The sequence below is a fragment of the Odontesthes bonariensis genome, chromosome 11 (genome assembly GCF_027942865.1).
Source record: "Odontesthes bonariensis isolate fOdoBon6 chromosome 11, fOdoBon6.hap1, whole genome shotgun sequence".
Lineage (NCBI taxonomy): Eukaryota > Metazoa > Chordata > Actinopteri > Atheriniformes > Atherinopsidae > Odontesthes > Odontesthes bonariensis.
In genome coordinates, this window is record NC_134516.1 from 36,598,941 (window position 1) to 36,621,145 (window position 22,205).

Here is a 22,205-nt window from a genome sequence, read left to right on the forward strand (position 1 = left end):
GTTGGTTTTCTTGATTAAATAAAGATTGCCGTCGTTTTGAAAGATAAAATGTGCTTCTGTAGGCAGGAGGTGTCACGCTTTCTAAATTCAGCTTGTATTTGTTGCAGACATGGTGACATGCACACAGAAATATCTGGATTAAACGAGCAGAAACAATGAACGCTGCATGTTTAAGCATCAAACAGAGCAGCTGCAGCACACTGAACTGCCCCCGGGGTGGCAATAAGGATTACACTGAACAGCTACACCTTAACCCTCATTCCTGATTTAAAACACAACTTAATTTCTGAAAAGAGACATTTTTGTCTCCTTTTAAAACAACTTAAAAACATCATATATTAATATTTGTTTCCACTTTTTTTTTCATAAATCTTTTATTCCACTTCAGTTCCGATCATAACTACCCAGTTTTCAATTATTTAAAAAAAAATTAACCCTTTAGATGCCAATTTGAACTTTTTAGCCCAAATTTTAAGCCTTTTGGTGCTAGTATTTTCAAAATATGGAATGCAAAGTGGAATTATTGAGCGGGGATAATTATGGTCTGGGATATGTCAATGATTAGCAACAACATTGATTTTTAGGGATTTTTAGTTTTTTTTGTTATGCCTGATTTAAAAAAAAAAAAATCCTTAATTTCTGAAAAGGGACATTTTTGTCCCCTTTTAAAACAACTTAAAAACATCATATATTAATATTTGTTTCCACTTTTTTTCATAAATCTTTTATTCTACTTCAGTTCTGATCATAACTACTAAATTTTCAATTATGCCTTCCTTTCCTTGAATGACTTGCTGCTATCAGTTGTGTGTTTTGCCTTTAAGTGATATTTTAGACTGGAACTACTACGCTGAGAAGACAATTCAACTTGGCAGTGTTTACAGATGACTTTGGTTCTGTCGACTCCGCCGTCTGGAAGAACTTTAAAATGAAAACGGCCGAGTAAAAGTTCCGTACCCTTCTCCATGTTTGGTGGATCCCCGATTACTTTCTTTTCCGGTTCCACAGCAGACAGCAGCAGACTTTTACAAAATAAAAGCCTGTGAGCAACAGACTTTTACAATAATAAAATAAATGATAAAACAGGGTTGAGCGTGGCGTGGTGGGTTGAGCAAGCGCCCCATGTACAGAGGCTATAGTCCTCGCTGCAGCTGGCCCCGGTTCCAGTCCCACGTCCCAAAGTTTTCTATCCATTAAAGGCACAAAAGCCCCCCCCAAAAAAATAATAAATAGATCGTTAATGCGCAATAAAATATGTATCGCCGTTAAATAATTGACGAATTAACGCGATAATAACGAGTTAACTCGCCCAGCCCTATTTATAAGCTAAATAATAACCAAAGGCCATTAAGTTTCAGTTAAAACAAAAATGTATACTTTATTTTTTTATTATTATTATTATTATTATTATTATTATTATTATTTTTTAAATTTATACCATTTTTCTTCTTTTGAAAATTTGAAACAGGTCAATTTAACCCTTGAATACCATACAAGGTGTAGAAGCTAAGCCAATGCTTTAAGCCACTGAGGTATTTCGATATTAACCTAGTTGACGCGCTTGGACAAACAACTCCATTTATTTTGCCTCTCATGCTCTAAATCACATGTCTCATGGTTACATCCGCACGGACCACAAAGTGATGCTGCACAGCGGTCAAAAACTGTTTGGCTGTGTTCAAAACCGCATACTTCTACTACTCCAACTACTCATACTAACTTTAACTTTTTTTAAGTTCCCGGATGCATACTAGATTCTCCGAAATGTTGGGTATGCATCATGAGGTCACTAGTCATACTCAAACTACCCAAGACGCAATTTAACGTGACGTCGCTGATCGTCATTTCCTGTCAAAACGGCAGTTTCAAGCTAGCTACAACGAGGGTAGGTTCACTTCCTGTTTTCAAAACAAAAGCACCAATTGTATCGTAATGGCTTTCCCTATGATAAAAGGCAACAGGTATTTTATTTTGTGAAAATAACCGGAAGTGCGTTGCTCACTGCGGCTAGCTTTAGTAGCGCCGAATTCGTGGGAACAAAATTGTAAATAGCCGGTATTTTGTCAGGTTTTCAACGCGTTGGGGGATCTAAACGACTACTTTCTCGCCTGGAAATGTTTCAAATGTTGCTAAAGTTTACAGAGTTTAGAGCTTAAGCGAAATCAGCTTCAGGCCGGCTGATTTTGGCTCGGGCAGGAGCGAAATGCATTGTGGGTAAACGCTCTGCATACTGTCTGATCGAATGAGTATGCAGTATGGAAGTATGTAGTATGTAGTAGGCGGTTTCTAACACAGCCTTTGTTTTTCCGGAAACACCTGACGAGCCCCCAAAGATACGTGCAATATATAGGCCAATCACAATCCGACAATTACACACAACAGTTAACATGGATCTGCTCTTACCCAAGGGTTAAAGAAATGGCTAAAATATTCCTGTTGATACAGAACTAAGTGTAAGATATAAAGGTGTGAGTCATGTCCAGATTACACGAGGAAGACTGGAGGCTGACGGGTTCGGTGAAAGAGTTTCACACTGAAACACGAGCGAGGCCTGCCTGTGTTTTCAGGAGAGCACAGAATCAATGCGCCCTGACTGTTTGTACATCTGCAGAGGCAATGAATCCCTCCTGCAGCTCCCCTGTGGCTCCACCTGTTCCTCAGCCGCTGCTGCACTGCAGACAGCCTCTCACATCACATCATCAACGTGGGAAGGCTGCTCTTTACTAATGAATTCAATTCAATTCATTTTTATTTATATAGCGCCAAATACAACAAATGTCATCTCAAGGCACTTAGATAATAAAGTCCAATTCAAGCCAATTGGAATTCAATTAATTGTAATCATATTTATTCATAAAATAATCCAATTCGTTCATATAGAGCCAATTCAAAAACAATTTCCAAGCTAAGGAAACAAACAGATTGCACTGAAGCATTCAAATCAAAAATATCCTCAACGGTGGTGGTTTAATTACGGTGTTACAGCTGGAGAAGCTACTCAGGATTCTCCTGTAATTACCTTTCTCTTTGGAAAAGAAGGATGTGCTGATTTCAGAACTGCATACAGCACTGTATAAGTTAAGGATATGTTGTTGTTTGGCTCATGGGTTGAATGCTAACTCTCTCTGATCTTAAAAAAGTGCATTTTGTCTGTAGAAGAGCAGAGGAAGAAGGTTGCTGTGAGCTGGGATGGCAGCGGTACCCGCGGGGCCAGAAAACCTTACAGGAAGCACTTTACATGTCGTCCATTAACTACTTTCTTCTTCTTTTTTTTACTTGAAAGCATTGGGAAACTCAGATCCCTTCCAGACCCCAACCGCCAGCCTCCCTCAAACATCACCCCCTCCCTTGTCCCACCCCCTTGCCTATATAAAGATGAGTAATGTGGGCAACATGCGCAGCCACAGGAGGAATATATTATCCCCCGGCCCCGGTGGCAGTGATGAATGTCCACGACCGACTCGCTGCACAGTCACTGAGGCAGCTCTGCAGACTCCAGAGGCTTCAGAGAGCCCGACGCACATGCATGCATAGTGCAGGAGACACGGGGAAAAGAGCACCGGGGGCAGTTGGATTTCTTTGGTTTTCTGTCCACTGCTCGCTGACAGGACTGGGACACTGTGCTCGGAGGCCACGCTCTCCTTCCACAGCCCAGTTTCAAGCTAAAAGTAGGGCTGGGCAACGATTAAAATTTTTAATCTAATTAATCGCATGATTTCCCTGATTAATCGCGATTAGTTGCATTTGTACGCAGAATCCAAAAATGAATCCAAAAGTAGTGTATAGCTTTTAGCATTTAGCTTTATTTTAAATGTGCTGCCATATGAATGAAAGTGCCATAACATTTGTTGTGCAAACACACTTTTAACATCAGCATCTTTCTGTAGTTTTTATGTAGAAGCCTCGCTCCACTGTCTGTTTCCTTGAATGACTTGCTGCTATCAGTTGTGTGTTTTGCCTTTAAGTGATATTTTAGACTGGAACTACTACGCTGAGAAGACAATTCAACTTGGCAGTGTTTACAGATGACTTTGGTTCTGTCGACTCCGCCGCCTGGAAGAACTTTAACATGAAAATGGCCGAATAAAAGTTCCGTACCCTTCTCCATGTTTGGTAGATCCCCGATTACTTTCTTTTCCGGTTCCGCAGCAGACAGCAACAGACTTTTACAAAATAAAAGCCTGTGAGCAGTAGACTTTTACAAAATAGAAGCCTATAAAACGGGTGGTCCGTGACGTAGTGGGTTGAGCAGGCGCCCCATGTACAGAGGCTATAGTCCTCGCTGCAGCTGGCGCCGGTTCGAGTCCCGCATCAGACGGCCTTGTGCTGCGTGTTGTTCCCTCTCTCCCTGCCCCCTGCTTCCTGTCTCTCCAAACTTCACCATCCAATAAGCCCCCCAAATTTTTTTCTTAAATTTTTTAAAATTTAAAAAATTATAATAAATAAATAAAATAAAACATGCGTTATATTTATTGGCGTTAAATAATTGATGCGTTAACGCGATAATAATGAGTCAACTCGCCCAGCCCTTGCTAAAATGTTAGCTCAGCATGAAACAACCATCAAAAATGCACTCTTTCTCCATGGACACATGGTTTAAAGTAGAGTGCTGCACATGCAGATAGCGCAGGACGTGTTGCCTGGTAAGATTTGTTATTGGCAGACAACGTGTATAGAAGCAAATCGTGATCAAAATTCAAATTCAAATGCATTTGCAGAAATGCTTTTTCATTTTAAGAATGTGGCTGCATAAATAAAATTACTAATCAATCATCCTATTTGCATTTCAATTTTCTTCTTCAAGACTGCTCATTCTTTAACTTAATTAAAATGAAAAGGACAAAGACATTTGAGATTTAATTTTCAAAATATGTCTCAGCAAATAGATACCAAAATTCAATTTGAAATGTAAAAGTTGAAAATTCAAATGCATTTGCAGAAATGCTTTTTCATTTTAAGAATGTGGCTGCATTATTTGACTCATAAATAAAATCTTCTTCAAGACTGCACATTCTATGCCATAATCTAAAAGAAAACAAAGCGGACATTGCTTTTTCGTTTTCCTGGTCTGCATGCAAAATACTGCCCACAATTCGATAACCGCTGACCGTGCTACCCATCATGTAGGCCACGGTAGGGGGCAGTGTGCACATTTGCTGTAAGAATGCATCTCAGATCATGGCGCTCCCTGAGATTGCGCAAACATTGTTAGAGTTAGCTGCCCAGGTGGAGTCAAACAATATATCCGATTCTGATGCCCGTGACCGGGTTGAACGGGTCACAGAGAGCTTGGCTGCATACTCTGCCGTCACAGATTCAGAGGTTAGTGCAGCAATGGCTAGCGCGCCGCGGCCGCGGCCACGACCGGCCATGACTTTCTGGCCGCGGCCATTACTGAGGGAGCAGCCATTAATGAGGCTGAGACAGACGTTGCGAACAGGAGTCGGGGGATTACCTTTCACAGGTAGGATTCAACATTATTATTGGTTGTATTTTGTCAATAGAATATTATTGTACTGTATTTGTGTCTGCCGGCGAAATCGTAGCCAGCAAACGTTAAACTAGGATATGTTTATAGCCGGTGTTATGCCGAGAAGTGCACCTCCTGCTGGTCGTACTTTAAGGAGAGTCTGTGATGGAATGATATGATATAACTACATCATAAAAGAGAGAAATAAACCCGGCGCTCAGGTGTATCACAAACCGTCCAAAGTGGTGCTCTTGAGGTAGGGAAATCCACGATCAGAAAAGAAATAAGTCCCAGGCACTCAAAAGTAGAACAGGAAGAAGGTATAAAATATTATATAAAAAATAAAATTATACCTTCTTCCTGTTCTACTTTTGAGTGCCTGGGACTTATTTCTTTTCTATAACTACATCATAATTTGTTTACCTGATTGAATTAACGGATGCGAATCTCAACAAGTCCAAATTTGTATATAAAATTAAAATAACCAAATTTCATAGTTTCAGGTTCATTTTTATATCATTTCATCTGGGCTATAATGAGTTTAGATTGTTAATAGAAAATGTATCCAAAATGTATTTCGTGTTTACTACAAAAGTACTAGTCACGGCCCTTACTTTTGAATATATGTCCAATAATATAAAAATAGTTAGGAATAGGAATACTCTAAACTGTACAATTGTCGGATTATCATAATTGTACACGTATTATTAATTTACATGAAGAGATGTGAAAAAAAGATGCACGAATGAAACACCATTGTCAGCTCAATATTATTTTTTTTGTATAAATGCAATAATCCACACCTGAAACGGTTTACGCGCGCTCCGTGAATGGGAATGCACTTCTCGGCATAACACCTCTGTTCACACGGCTATTAGGCCAACGGAGACTTCATAAATCATATATTCCATAACACAGGCTTAGATTACAACTAACACAAGAATGCTACTTTTGAAATAATGCAAATGTTACTGTTATAACATTAACCATCAGATTTTACACAGGTTTATTAATGACGCTTATTATGCCTGTATTATTCACATGTAATTCTTTCATCCTAACAAAAGTATTTACCTCATGTCTCATACCCACCCCACAGATTGTCCGACCGAGAGTTGGTGTTATTCCCTCTATCTTCGGCTTACAGGTTCACCTAATAAGAGTAGGTGTATCATCATAAGGCTATTAGCATTCATAAATTGAAATATTATCAATAACAGGGTGGGGTGAAATAGCAGTCTTGAAGAAGAAAATTGAAATGCAAATAGGATTGATTAGTATTTTTATTTATGAGTCAAATAATGCAGCCACATTCTTAAAATGAAAAAGCATTTCTGCAAATGCATTTGAATTTGAATTTTGATCACGATTTGCTTCCATAAACGTGTCAAGCAAGCCTTGTTGTGCATTCGTTTGATAAGGTGAACTGCCAATCAGAGAGCCACTCGGTTTAAAACAGACGTTTAACCAAGTAGAGCGCGCTGACTGATTGTCAGCCTGATAAAGAAGGTCCTTAACCCTACCACCAAACCTCTTTCAGCAGTTACAGTAGGTAACCAAGCGTACCCGCTAACCGCTAACTCTGCATGGCTGTTTCCTTTTCCTGCTCGAGGTCACGACAACTTCTGACTCCACAGATGCACTTACACCCAAAAAACAGATGGGTAGCAACACTCTGTTTGCCTGTTTGTTTGATGGAGGGCCAGAGGACAGTTTTGTCTGAGCCCACAGAGGCCTGCAGCTACCATCAGACGCCGATCTGTTAGAGGCTATGACAACTTAATGGCACTGCTCTTGTTTTATGTGCATCTGCCTGCACAAGGTTGTTCGTGCCACCGTGGGGCTCCTGCTAATGTGGAACTGAATGACAAACAGGAAGTTATTGACACAACCCCCTGCCTTCCAGCCACTGTAGTCAGCAGTTATCTGTTTAATGACAGCAAACGGTCCGGCGTTTGTGCAGGTGTGGACCCCAGATCCTCCGCAGACCGTTTCACCCTTTCCCCGACGAATTAGAATCAGAATCAGAATCAGAATCAGAATCAGAAAAGATTTTATTGCCAAGTCATTTTCACATCACAAGGAATTTGTGCCTGGTCTGTTTGGTGCAATGAAACTAAAAATATAATAATAATAATATAATAAAATATAAAATGATAAAAAAAATAATAGATAAATAAATAAAAAAAATAATAAAATAATAAAAATAATTATACAAAAAATTAATACAAAGTTTTTTTTTAATTCAAAATAATGAACAAATTAAAATTAAAATATAAAACATTAAGAAAATAAAATTAAAACAATTTAAAATTAAAAAACAAATGTTTAAAAAAAATAAATTAATATCTGTACAAAGTATTAGTAAATCCCCTTCCCATCATGGTTTCTGGTGAGGAGTTGTGAAATAGAAGCAAAAGCATAACCCAACCTGGGTACAGTAGAGATTAATAGCCTCTCACTGGAGGCTGCCTCCACTCCTTTACCCTACTGTTTTCTTTTGTGGAGGAGGATGATACACTCCTCCTGCCTCATGCAGGCTGGGCTGTGTTGCTTTGTGCCAAACCTACTGAAGTGCAACGTATTAAGCACAGCCAGCTCTCCATTTACACACCATCCTCTCCACAGCCCGCAGCTACTGTAGAGGAAACAATAACTGGTGTGGGCATCCTTTTTTCAGGTTCCAGCTTTGAAGCCCCACTGGTTCTTTCTGTGTGGAATTTGCATGTTAAAACATGAATGTTAGGTTAACTGGTGGTTTTAAATCGACCTTGGTTGTTTGTCTCTGTGATGGACTGGCGACCTGTCCAGGTGTACCCTGCCTCTCAGCCAATGACAGCCGGGATAGGCTCCAGCCCCCCCCAAAAAAACCCCTGAGTTTGATTAAGGGGGCATAGAAAATGGATGGATGGAAGTATATAGATGGATAGATATTTAGTTAATGGAAAATTGTATGATTACAGATTTGCTCGCACAAATAACAGCAATAACATGAAAAAATACCAGACATAGATTACTAATAAGGTTTGGGTGGAAGTTCCTGCGCTTTTTAGGGATTACTTCACTTTGAAATATTTTCTGTCTCTCTGAGCCATGCTGACTTCTCTTTCTCCATTATGGAAGATACAGAAAGTTATGGAAAATCATGCTGCTGCATTTTCAGAAATCCTGGTTTCTGCATGATCTGGAACTGACAACAAGGGCTGGACTGGCATCTGAAAAGGGCCCGGGCACTTTTTGATCACTGAGGGCCCAGTGCGCGCATATATATACATACACACACACATATATATACATATATATACACACACACATATATATACGATGTCTGGAAGCATATACTAAAGAAGATTGTATGACTAAAGGAGGGACTAAAGGAGGGAAAAAAAGTTGCTGTGCACCCTCATGTTCCCTTCATCCTGCTTGTGAAGTTCTGAGTATCTTTGTTTTTGAGGATAAGAGATAGAGAGAGGAGGATAACTAACTTTATTTTCCAGATGATGAGCCCTGGCCAGTGAATCTCATTGTGAAAAAAGTATTCATACCATTTTCCTTCAGCAAAACCTGAAAATGGGTCCCACAGACCCAAGCCAGGGATAAGCAAAGCAATATTTCACCAACACACACAACACTGTGTAGAAAAGGAGCACCAGCACCACACACACACTATTGTATGTTTTAAGTCTTACTGAATCAAATTAAACATGTAGTTATAATTTCCTGGGTTAAATTATTTTATTTATTGCTCAAAATTGCTCCAGTCCACAGATACTGTCAGTGAGCTTACTGAATGGAATGTTAACCCCCGCCCCCCAGGCATAAACTGTAATGCAGCTTGAGACTGATCAAAAGAGCCTAAGATAGTGCTTATGTCTGTGTGTTTTGTTTCTCGGACACGTCATTTTTTTCACCACAGCAAAACCAAGTGACCGCTTCTTATTGCTTAGGCTTCCAACATAACTTGTGGAAGTTCCGTGTACAATACGCTTTGAAATCAAACTGCGTTGCCTCAACCATGAAGAAATTGAAACATCCATTGCTTTAATGCTTTCCACCAGAACAAAACGTGTTTGCATGGTAGGATAGCCTATCCGCCGTGACCACCACAGGAAAATTCAACTCATAAAGACACTATTAAAATATCAGATACACATTGCCAACAACAAAGTTAATCTACCATGTTTTTACAGCAGGTCATGCAATAAATTGGAGTGAGCGCGTAGCTCACAATCTAGGTCTGTGGCGTAGCTATCAGCGATTCCCAAACAGTAGCACACCACGGCTAGTCGGCTTCTTGGCTATCCCTCTACCATGCAAAGACTTAAGATAGTACGAGATGTCTTGATAATGACGTGGCATGCCATTACAGAAGGAAAAGAATACAAAATACATTCTGTCTAAAATCATAGTTGCACAACAAGACACGACAAGCAGTAGAGTAGAAATAAGAAATGTGTTGGATTTGAGAAAGTGAAAGGGGGGATGCCATAACTAACACGCACTAGCAATTACAGCACAGATCGTCCTTGTGACAGCTGACAGCCTGGTCAAGAGAAATGGAAGATTTCGCAACAATACAAGAAAAGTGTATGAAAATAAATCAAATGGGTATTTTTGACTGATTTGAGAGAGTGGGGACGACAACTTCAGTTTTAGTTTCAGGCAACACATGGGAAAAACGCCGAAGCGGTGAATAGCTAATTTTCCTAGCTAGCTACGGTAGTTCTTGAGGGCACTAGCAGAATTTAAACACACATTGACCTTGTGAAAGCTCAAGACAAAATGAAAGATTTATATATGCTTGCGCAACATTACAAGAGAATGCATGAAAATATACCAAATGGGTATGTTTGTGACTGATTTGCTGAAGTCAGGATGACAACTTGGTACACTGCATTGGCTAGCTAGCGGGTGTGTTGAGATGAATTCTAACCTCAATCTCTCCCTGCTGGGTCACGTCTCCTATCTCCGTCTCCTCCTCCTCTGGTTCCCCAGCTGGAACAACCATCTCCTCCGCCTCCTCCTCCTGTTCATTCTCCACCACCTGTGCGCTCGTTGATGTACCGGCGCCCCCACTGCCCCAACCTGAGGTCGAGCAGCCAGGTTCCGCATCTCCCTAGGCCCCACTAACCGAACCTGAGCTTGTGCTTTTAAACATGTCAGTGATTTTAGCGCATTTTACTGCGTCGTCTTTCAGTTTTTGTTTTCTCTTTTCCTTACGCTTGTCATGGCCACTCTTTTGTTTCTCCATTTGGCGTCCTCTTTATCCACCAGAGCTTTAGCCGAATATGGCCAAGTCAGCTAAACTTGGGGTTATAATGATGATGATGATGATGACTTGGGTCAAGTGGGCCTGTAGGGAGGGGCGGGCCTTTGGCAACGTTAGGCATTCTCATTGGACTAGCGCTCTGTGCCTCAGGAGAAACATCCAATGGGCCCCGACGTGTCATTTTTTTACCGTCGCAGTCAATAAAAAATAAAATATATACAGCATATGTATATTTTATTTATGGCCCTCGGAGGGCCCAAATCACAGGAGGGCCGTTCGGGATATGCCCGAACGGCCATATAGCCAGTCCAGCCCTGCTGACAACCTGGAGTGTCTGTTGTGCAAGCTTGGTTAGAAACCCTGTCCAGGGGTATTTCCCTGTTTCATCACCCTGCAAATACACTCGGCACACTATGTTTTGGATGTGTGAGAGGCTTTGGTAGCTTTTTTATTCTGTTTTATGACAGTAACAACTGTATCGGACTCAAAACAAGGAACAGTAAGCTGTCCAGACCTGATGCACAAACAAGTCTGTGAGCAGACATTACAGTTTCTCAGTAGTGCCTAAAATGGACACTATTAGTAAAGCTCACTGAACAAGACGCAGTGCCTACTCTCTCAACTGTTCACAGAAAAATAAGGCTTGATCAGACTGGATCAGATCTCTGGAGCATCAGCAGCTCTCTGAGATCTTTGTCACCAACACAGAAAACAATGATCTTTAGAATAAGCTCCACCAGTTAAACTTACTCTGTGTGAGACTATGGAGCTCTTATTGATGTTCCAGTACATAGCCCATATGTTTCACTTTATAACAATGATGACATGTTGTTCACTGAAGTTTAACCCAACATGCACATCTCAACCATTTCAACCAAGTTTATGTCATCTTCGCAGAAAGCCTGTTCTCAAAGCTCCAGCATTTAAGCTAATGCCTGTTAGCTGTATTCCTGCACGAGCAAAACCCAGCTCTCCAGATGCTATGTTAATGTTTTAGTGACAATATGCTGCGAAAGATAACTCTGTTAACTACAGATTAATCGATTTCACAAAGCAAATCGACACAGGTTTTAAACTTGAGAGTAGTAGATACATGCTAATCAACATACTACATACTACATACTACATACTGCATACTGCATACTACATACTACATACTACATACTACATACTCATCGATCAGACAGTATGCAGAGTGTTTACCCACAATGTATTTCGCTCATGCCCGAGCCGAAATCAGCCGGCCTGAAGCTGATTTCTCTTAAGCTCTAAACTCTGTAAACTTTAGCAACATTTGAAACATTTTCAGGCGAGAAAGTAGTTAGATCCCCAACGTGTTGAAAATCTGACAAAATACCGGCTGTTTACAATTTTCTTCCCACGAATGCCCGAAATGACGATCGGCGACGTCACGTTACGTTGCATCTTGGGTAGTTTGAGTATGAGTAGTAACCTCATGATGCATACCCAACATTTCGGAGAATCTAGTATGCATCCGGGAACTTCTTGCTTACTCAAACTCGCATACTAACTCAAAAGGTTTGTATGAGTAGTAGGAGTAGTATGCGGTTTCGAACACAGCCACGCTCTTTGAAGGCCACAGAATGAACTCCAACTATCATTCAGCCAGGATGTATCCCTGGTTGGAGCTACTTAATAAACTAAGAATTCTACAATGCACAGTTAGCATTAGTAGTGACAGAGAGAGGAGAGTACCGTACCGTTGGATAAATTAAGGAGGGGGATTTGACCCTGTGGAGCCCGAGGGCAACAATTGCACCCCGCCTACCTGCAGGCTACTGTGTTTGACAAGAAATCTGCCCAGGCAGTGGAGCCAGCCCACCTAAAGAAAGCTAACATGGAAGCCCAGATGGGTGGAGAGTGGCCTGTTTCAATCAGATCTCACACAGCAAGTTCTTCCCGGTTCCCGTCAGAAGTCTTTGGCAGCTTGGATCAGACATGGCGTTCCTTATTTGGATTAAATGTGTGAAACTGTGACCCTGCGTAGCAAAACTTTGTATTCTAGGGATATATCCAGATTGCTTTTCTGTTAACTCTAAGCATAAGACTGTGATCAACTTTGGCCTCCTGCAGGCCAGGAGGATGGTTGCTCTATCTTGGAGAGAGATTGAAGTATCCTCTACACAATCTTGGATTAGAGAGATGGGAAGGTGTGTTACATTAGAAAAGCTAACCTATGTAATTAGGGGTAAAGTGCAAGAATTTGAAGAGGTGTGGGCACCCTTAATGGACTTTCTTAAGCAACAATAGGTTATACTTATCTGTAAGGTTACTGAGTGTGACAATTTTATTTTATTTTATTTATTTACTTTGGATTTATTTATTATTATTGTTATTATTATTTTATATATATATATATATATATATTTTTGTATGTGTATGTATGCAGTGAGGTCTGCTTGTATTTCATTGTGCAACTAGTGTGGTATGTGTCGATGTTTTGTATGTTCTTATTGAAAATCAATAAAAACATTGTTAAAAAAAAATGTGTGAAACTGTGGTACGTGAGGCTGTGGTAGCAGCACTCAGAGTAGCTGTCCCATCTCTTTGATGGTGTGTCTTTCATTCAAAGACACACCAGACATTTGGTTTTGTCTGAATTTGAAAGCAGAATATTACAGGTCATTCTGACATTTATATCTTTTCAATATGGTGGTAGTTTAAGCACAACATGTGGCTTTCTGAAAAGAGCTGCTTGTCATCTGCCGAGTACATTTTAGGAGAGTTTCCTTTGATAATGAGCATAGAACAAAAGGTTTGGTTACTGAGTTCTTTTTCTGTGCTATGATTTACCTGAAACCCGCCCAACAAGCAGTTTCTTTGCATTGGCTTATCTAAAGACTGGAGAAAGAAAGAGGAGGCTGGATGGATGGAACATGGAACATGAAAAGCCATGAACTAATATGAAAGGATTGATTGGTTGATTGGGTCAGACAGCTGGTTGGAGCACCTCCAAGAGGGATCAACAAGAACCCGAAATGGATGTGCTGCAGCAAGTCTAATCAATGACAGCTTGAAGGGTCATTGTGGTTCCAGATATGACATTGCACCTCAAGAAATCTTGTACTGTCCATGCCTCAGAGGGTTGTAGCTAATTTGATAAATAATTGAGCAAAAACAGCAAATTAGGAAGGGGGGGTTGTCAGTTCGAGGCAACCAAAACTTTGGCATTTACTGCAGGAGAGGAAGAGCAATGTGATGTCGGGTTAAAAATAGAGAAATGAAAACATGGTTTTTGGTTCAGTTCTTTGTGGAAGTCAGCTGAGAGCTCCAGATGATGATACCTGATTTCATTTCAAAGTTTGTTGGAAGAATCTGCCCTTTCTCCCTCCATCTTCTTTAACCCAAACAACCAACTCGTGTTTTATGATCACCACCCACGCATGCACTAATCACCTCACCTAATCACAACCGGAGAGCTTTATAGGTAAGGTGCTCATCTGCCCTAACTGCCCTAACAGACTGCATGGAGAAAACGAGCTGTAACACCAACAATCCTTCTTATGTGTTGTATTGCTAAAATGAGGTTAAATTGAAAACAAAAAGGTCAAACAGTCGCAAAGTGTTTGCCTTTTTGATTTGGTGTCAGACACATGCAGAAGAAGTGTTGCATCTGCACATACAGTAGTAATCGAGCTTTGTTTCTTGAACAGTTACAGCACAAAATTTCTTGTGCGTCTTATACAACTGATCAAGGTACCATAGACAAGCTTTGTCTATTCCACATTTCTCCTAAAACCTAACTGAATTTAAAGTAAAAGGTCAGGTATGACTCTAATTGCTTTGCTTTCTTTGTAAAGTACCCTTGGATTAATTTTATTGTGAATTGGTACTGTATTAATAAACAAATTTGAACTGCAATTTATGTTTTTGATTGCATTTGAACCGTTTAACTCTCATCAGCTTAGGCAAGGCAAGGCAAGGCAAGGCAAGGCAAGGCAAGGCAAGGCAAGGCGAGGTGAGGCAAAACATGGCGAGGCTAGGCAAGCGAGTCAAGGCGAAGCAAGGCAAGGCAAGGCAAGGCAAGGCAAGGCATGGCGAGACTAGGCAAGCGAGTCAAGGCGAGGTGAGGCATTGCAAGGCAAGGCGAGGTGAGGCATAGCATGGCAAGGCAAGGCAAGGCAAGGCAAGGCAAGGCAAGGCAAGGCAAGGCAAGGCAAGGCAAGGCGAGGCATAGCATGGCGAGGCGCTGTGAGGCGAGGCAAGGCGAGTCAAGGCGAGGTGAGGCGAGGCAAGGCAAGGCGAGGCGAGGCGAGGCGAGGCATAGCATGGCGAGGCGCTGTGAGGCAAGGCGAGTCAAGGCGAGGTGAGGCAAGGCAAGGCAAGGCAAGGCAAGGCGAGGCGAGGCGAGGTGAGGCGAGGCATAGCATGGCGAGGCGCTGTGAGGCGAGGCAAGGCGAGTCAAGGCGAGGTGAGGCGAGGCAAGGCAAGGCGAGGTGAGGCATAGCATGGCGAGGTGAGACATAGCATGGCGAGGCGAGGCAAGGCAAGGCAAGGCAAGGCAAGGCAAGGCAAGGCAAGGCAAGGCAAGGCAAGGCAAGGCGAGGCGAGGTGAGGCGAGGCATAGCATGGCGAGGCGCTGTGAGGCGAGGCAAGGCGAGGCAAGGCGAGGCAAGGCGAGGCAAGGCGAGGCAAGGCGAGGCAAGGCGAGTCAAGGCGAGGCGAGGCGAGGCAAGGCAAGTCAAGGCGAGGTGAGGCGAGGCAAGGCAAGGCGAGGCGAGGCGAGGTGAGGCGAGGCAAGGCAAAGCGAGGCGAGGCGAGGCGAGGCGAGGTGAGGCGAGGCAAGGCAAGGCGAGGCGAGGCGAGGTGAGGCGAGGCAAGGCAAGGCGAGGCGAGGCGAGGTGAGGCGAGGCAAGGCGAGTCAAGGCGAGGTGAGGCGAGGCAAGGCAAGGCGAGGCAAGGCAAGGCGAGGCGAGGCGAGGTGAGGCGAGGCAAGGCGAGTCAAGGCGAGGTGAGGCGAGGCAAGGCAAGGCAAGGCAAGGCAAGGCAAGGCGAGGTGAGGCGAGGCATAGCATGGCGAGGCGCTGTGAGGCGAGGCAAGGCGAGTCAAGGCGAGGTGAGGCGAGGTGAGGCGAGGCAAGGCGAGGCGAGGCGAGGCGAGGCGAGGCATAGCATGGCGAGGCGCTGTGAGGCGAGGCAAGGCGAGTCAAGGCGAGGTGAGGCGAGGCAAGGCAAGGCAAGGCAAGGCAAGGCAAGGCGAGGCGAGGCGAGGCGAGGCGAGGCATAGCATGGCGAGGCGCTGTGAGGCGAGGCGCTGTGAGGCGAGGCGCTGTGAGGCGAGGCATGGCTAGTCCTGACTCTGGGCACCAGCAGGAGACCCCTCCCTGAGGTTCTCAGTCCCAGTTGGTTCATATGGCTCTAACATGTCAGAGATGTACTTTGAAGAGACTTGTACACAAGCAGAGCTGTTTTAAAGTCTATTTTCTGAGCGACAGGAAGCCAGTGCAGAGACCTGAGCCCTGGACTAATATGGTCGTATTTCCTGGTTCTAGTCAGGACTCGAGCACCAGCATTCTGGATGTACTGCAGCTGTCTTACAGCCCGTTTAGAGAGCCCAGTGAGCAGGCTGTTACAGCAGTCTAACCTGCTGGAGACAAACGCATGGATCAGTCTTTCTAAGTCTGGTTTAGACACTATTCCTTTGAATCTGGCAATGTTTTTTAGATGGTAAAAAGCTGCTGATGTTACAGATTTAATGTGGCTGTAGCTTAAACCTCTGCTGGTTTTGGAGTAATCATTCAGAGTTAAATGAACTCCCTCTGGGATCACACAGGAGAGATTACCTGTGGGACAAAGTTAGTTTGTGTTGATTAAATCCAAAAACAAATGTATAAAAACAGCAAAAAGGAACACTGAAACCTTTAAAAAAAATAGCTTTATCGCACTCTTTGTTCATGCTTCATGCAAACAAATTAATTGACTTCCTGCTTTACAAGATAAGGGGCCTTTGGGACCCCCGAGGGTCTGCTGTTGTGTGTTAGCTGGTGTGTATTTCACTTACTTAGCTTATCTATGAAGGGATCAGTTGTAGTCTTCATTTTATCTTCCTTTTCTGCAGCGTTTCCATTGAGGGATTAATAAAATGTCTTCTTTTGTATTCACCTCATCTTCTTAACTAAACTACGGAACTAAAACTGTTTTTTATCTCAACTCACTCCAACTTTTTAAACGTTACCACCATTTAAATGCAGATGCCAACATGGTCAGTCGTTTTCCTCTGGTTGTTTTGCTCCAAACAACCAAGTTGATTATCTTTATGTGGAATAAAGTTCTGATTCAAACGTTCTCCTGTCGCCCCCCTGCAGATATCCATGATGAGAATGGGTTAAAACCGGTTATGGTTTACATCCATGGAGGTTCCTACGTGGAAGGAACTGGCAACATGATTGATGGCAGCATCCTGGCCAGCTACGGGAACGTCATCGTCATCACGATCAACTACCGACTCGGAGTTCTGGGTAAGTCCTCCAGCCTCAGCCCTCATCTGACGGGAGAAAGTGTCTGGTTACAACCCAGTTTCACTGCAAAGTATCAAATCATTACGTCCAGAGATGTTATTTTACTGGAAATAAACCCGTCACATATCAGGACAAAGTGAGTATTGTTGGATCGGTTGTTGGGCAACTTTGAAAGTGACTTTTCTGCTGTTAAAGCTACCATTTTAGGCTCCAGTCACTGGTTCTTTGGACTCTTTGTGGCTGCTTTGTTGCAGGTTTAGTCATCGTGAACTAAAGTACTCGGTTAGGGTTAGGGGCTTGTGTTCCAACAGTCACAGCCGTCCCTTTCTTGGGCTGGAGCTGCCAACCTCACCCCTTCAGTGTGTTGGACACACAAACCACCCCGGGTGTTCTCAGTATTTAATGTTGTGCTGGTTCTAAATAATGAACGCCTTTGTTTGAAGGCATGCTGCCATCATTGGATACGTTGGAGGGTTGACTGAGGAAGCTTTCTTAAGCTCTTTATGATTAGATTTTTCATGGAGCGCTTTATTTATCCAAAACTGCAGGTGATATCTGATACTTTGCAGAGCCAGTTCAGGGCACTGAATTCGTTCTCACTCTCAGTTGAGCAGAGAGATTTGCTGCATCGCCCGCATGGTCTGTGGGCTTTTCTGCCTCCGGCTATCATGCATTAGTTCCTGGTGTCAGTCAGCTGCTAATGGCACCAAAGGCGATAGTGTGCATTTCCTGCATTTTCTCTCTTTACTTCAGCGGAGCCCCAAATGACTCCTACAGCACGAGATAAATGTCCGTCCATCCATTTTCTATAGTGATTTAATCCAATTCAGGCTCATTCAGTAGTATGGTAATGCTGTCGCTCGAGTCCTGAACTAGAACCAGGAAATACGAGCATATTAGTCCAGTGCTCAGGTCTCTGCGCTGGAAGTCAAGCACTGGGGAAATGGATTTCCAATGATTTTACCCGTGCATCTTATTTAGTTGTTGTTCTGAAGAATGCGTCTCAGAGGAGGCTGAAGGTGTAAAATGTTTGAAGTGCTTCCACCTGTTCCATCCAAGCTGAAACAGTCATGTTATATATCTGATTGGGCACAAAACAAAGAAGTAACTGTCTTTACTTTTAAAGGGAACCTCATTAAGATTGGACCGAAAAAAAAGGTTTCAGTGCAATCTGTTGGTTTCCTCAGCTAGGAAATTGTTTTTGAATTGGCTCTATATGAACGAATTGGATTGTTTTAAGAATAATTATGATTACAATTAATTGAATTCCAATTGACTTGAATTGGACTTTATTATCTAAGTGCCTTGAGATGACATTTGTTGTATTTGGCGTTATATAACTAAAAATGAATTGAATTTATTTCAAAACAATAAAACAAACCAAAGAACAAAGAAAACCATCCCTGCTGCTCTCTCCTTTTGCCTGGTAAAAAAACATTGGCCCACCCAGGTGCATGCTGGTACTCCAGGTGCCCAGTGTGACCCAATTACATACAGCGGTCTTAACAGAACCCGAAGACATGATGATGAGTGTTCTGTTGGTGACAAACTATGGGGTGATGTCGTAAAATGAATGACTTGTTCGACTCTTCAGAGGCTCTCCCTGCTTTCCGGTTACTGACGTCGATGGTGTTGACACCCTAAAAGAAAAAGGTGACGCTAACTCGGTATATTTCCCTTTATGTGGCACATCGGCAGCTTTCAGTTCAGTTGTTTGAAATCTTCCTTCATCTATTAAAAGGGGGGACACTGCAGGCTGTAAACCCAACCGTGAAAAGGCTGTTTTTCTATGCTATGCATGGGGTTTTCTCATGCACAAATGTATGAACTTTACTCACTCTTTTAGCTTTTTAATTATGAAATATCTGTCTCTGTAAAGCCCTTTCATCTTTCTGCTAAAGGAGTGCCTCGGATCCCTTTGTTCTCTTCATCTTTTGTGACCCTTACCCAACGGCACCTTCCTTGCACTCGTTTGATCCTCCGAAAATAACTTAGATTTTATCTTTAGTTTAATGAGCATTTTATCTGATAGGACCTAAGAGTTATTGTTATTTATAGTCTTACCATAGGATGCAGTCGTGGAGTCAAAGCTCTGTTCTTACAGACACTGATACAAAAGTATTTCATTTGGAAAAGAGCCAGAAAAGACCTTCTCTACAGCCTCTGCAGCCGCCTCTACTTTAACCTCTCTAGGAGCTGCTTTTGTTGACTGTAGTCTCGCCTAAAGCCCACTCAAAGCTGCCGGTAGAAGACCGCCACTGTGCTCCGGACACAAATTCTGACAATGGGACTTGAAGCCTAACAGGATAGATTCTGCCCTGCTCCAGTGGACCAGCTTTTTCCCACTGCACGCTGGCATATGATTATAAGATACTGCCTTTGAAATGACATAAAACAGACGGTATACCCTGACCTTAGAATAAGTTACATAATGTACTTCTTGAACGTCTCTGTTTACAGTATGGCTGAAAATATGCTGTATCTTACATGTAAAGTAAAACTGGTGTTGGACATTAACCCGTTTTACATCTCAAATTAAATTGAACCGATTAATATCTCAAACAGCTGGAGGACAGAGTAAAAGAACTCGACAAAACTAAGAAATGTAAATGTACTTTATTTCTACAGCCCTTTACAGACAATCCTTACGGTGTACCAAAGTGCTTTACAGCAGGGAATAAATAAAGAGAAGAAGAAGTAAAAACAAATAAAAACAATAAAAGAACAGTGAAAGCAATAAAATACAACAAAATCGAGTAAGGTAAAATAAGATAATCAATCAAACCAATCAAACTTTATTTATATAGCCCTTTACAATAGCCAACTGGTGTTCAAATTGCTTTACAACAGGATAACAACAACAATACATAAAACAAAACATAAAACACGATTCAGAAATGGTAAAAGTGCTAAAAATGCTGCAGGGCATTAAACGCTTTCCACAAGGGCAATAAAATGAATTGAATAAAATTTGTATAAAATTACGATAATTAAAAAAGAGCGGATAGAATGGATGCATAGTGGCCCTAATCAGAGTTGGAACGCCAGTCTAAAAAGGTGGGTCTTAAGCTTTGATTTAAAAAGGCCGAGATCAGTGATGGTGCGGATTAGAGGCCTGCGCGGGACAGAATTTACAGTCCCGCGCCCGCCCGCTCCCGCATTGTGCACTCCCGCTCCCGCCCGCTCCCGCAAAAAGATAGAATTTTCAGTCCCGCTCCCGCCCGCTCCCGCAAAAAGATAGAATTTTCAGTCCCGCTCCCGCCCGCTCCCGCAAAAAGATAGAATTTTCAGTCCCGCTCCCGCCCGCTCCCGCAAAAAGATAGAATTTTCAGTCCCGCTCCCGCCCGCTCCCGCAAAAAGATAGGATTTTTAGTCCCGCTCCCGCCCGCACCTGTCATATTTTGTCCCGCTCCCGCCCGCAATTCCCGCATGATTCAGACATTCGCGTTACTTCTCACGGAAGTTCTTGTCATTGGCTTGAGGAAAGAAACATGATCTTAGCTGCGCACACCACTGTCCGATCCTTCAGGTGGGGCACATAGTGCAGGAGCGCATCAGATGGCATTAGCAGCTGAGGCTTTACAGCAATAAGTCTACCCCAACATACCTACCAAAATCTACCGTGAATATTAAGAATAATACATTGTACATATGTTATATGCCACTCCTCACATTTCCATTCTTGGAAGTAAAAGTATATATTTTTAGTTAATATGATTTTAAACAGCGTGATGGAGCCCCGCCCCCTACTTTGAGTGGATTTGAGCATAAATATGTAAGCCTACAGGTCACGTTACATTGATTTAAATGCAAACAAGTGGAATGAAAACAATATGTGTTATTAATTACCCTACCTTTTCTAAACCCAGAATGTTGAAAATGTAACATGTAATCCAATTATTATTTAAGTAGGTTAACCATGCCCTGTCCCTCGTCGTTGTGCAATGCGCATCTCCTGAATAAAAGGAGAGATAGATCGCGCTTTTGAACTTCTTTTAGTTAGGCTTTATTTCTTCTCAGTTGTTTTCAGCAGCAGGAGATCATTATAGCTTTTATATTAAACACGTTTTTAGTTTGCGGGACTGCAGCTCCCGCCCGCTCCCGCCCGCTCCCGCCCGCTCCCGCCCCCTCCCGCCTTTTTGTGGTTAAACCAATCTAAGCAACACCATCGGTGCCACAGTTGGAGTTGTTGGAGAACTGTGTTTATTTGATAGTCTGTTGGATTCTGAATGGAATTTAGTGGTTTAACAGCACTGTTTTGTACTGGGCGATTTGGCCTAAAAATAAAATCTCGATTTTTTTTCGAACTAATGGACGATTTTCGATTTAAACCTCGATTTTTTTCTGTTTTTTTTCTGTTTTTCTCTAAACAAACCAGAACAAGGCAAAATTTGGCAACTGTGGCGAAATGCTTGCGGCTGGGCAGTTGGTCATTCGGGTCTGTCGTTTGCAGCATCTTAATGAACCCGTTTTTTTCCCCGCGGGGAATGTGATCGTATTGGGCAAAGTGGCTGAGTATTGCGCGCGTTCTGGAAAGGTAGAGAGTAGGCTACTACGGAGTCCCTTAAAGCAAGACAAATCTGCGGAGTCTAGAAATTTTTTTAATTGCCATTTTTCGGTTCAGCCATTTCAAAAACCGTAGGAGAATAAAATTGCGGTTTAATATTTAAACCGAAAAAATCGCCCAGCCCTAACTCAAGGATGTTCAAAACTTTCTATATTTTCGAGTTGCAATCATTGATCATTTATACACAGCAGCTTTTTCAACACATTTTTAACAGTGTTGCAGCAGCCTCCTCCATGTTTTGACCTCTCGATGAGACCACTGAAGTGACTGGCTGAGGTCCCGTTTACCCTTCAGCATCTGGTCGTGCACATGTACCAGAGAAGCAGATGCACTTACATTTGTTTCAATATGTTGTTTGCTCTGTACAGCCGTCAGCTTATTTCTACAGAAGAGACTCTGGTCCATCTTTGTTGTACTTGA

The 22,205-nt window shown here is 42.4% G+C and overlaps 1 protein-coding gene across 1 annotated transcript in view; it reads left to right on the forward strand.

Moving 5' to 3' along the window:
• Positions 1-22,205, forward strand: part of nlgn4xa (neuroligin 4 X-linked a) — a 146,361-nt gene that overhangs the window by 49,732 nt on the left and 74,424 nt on the right. Inside the window, exon 3 of the mRNA XM_075478105.1 lies at positions 17,066-17,218. Within this exon, the coding sequence (XP_075334220.1) occupies positions 17,066-17,218 (153 nt within the window). The remainder of the gene's footprint in view (positions 1-17,065; positions 17,219-22,205) is intronic.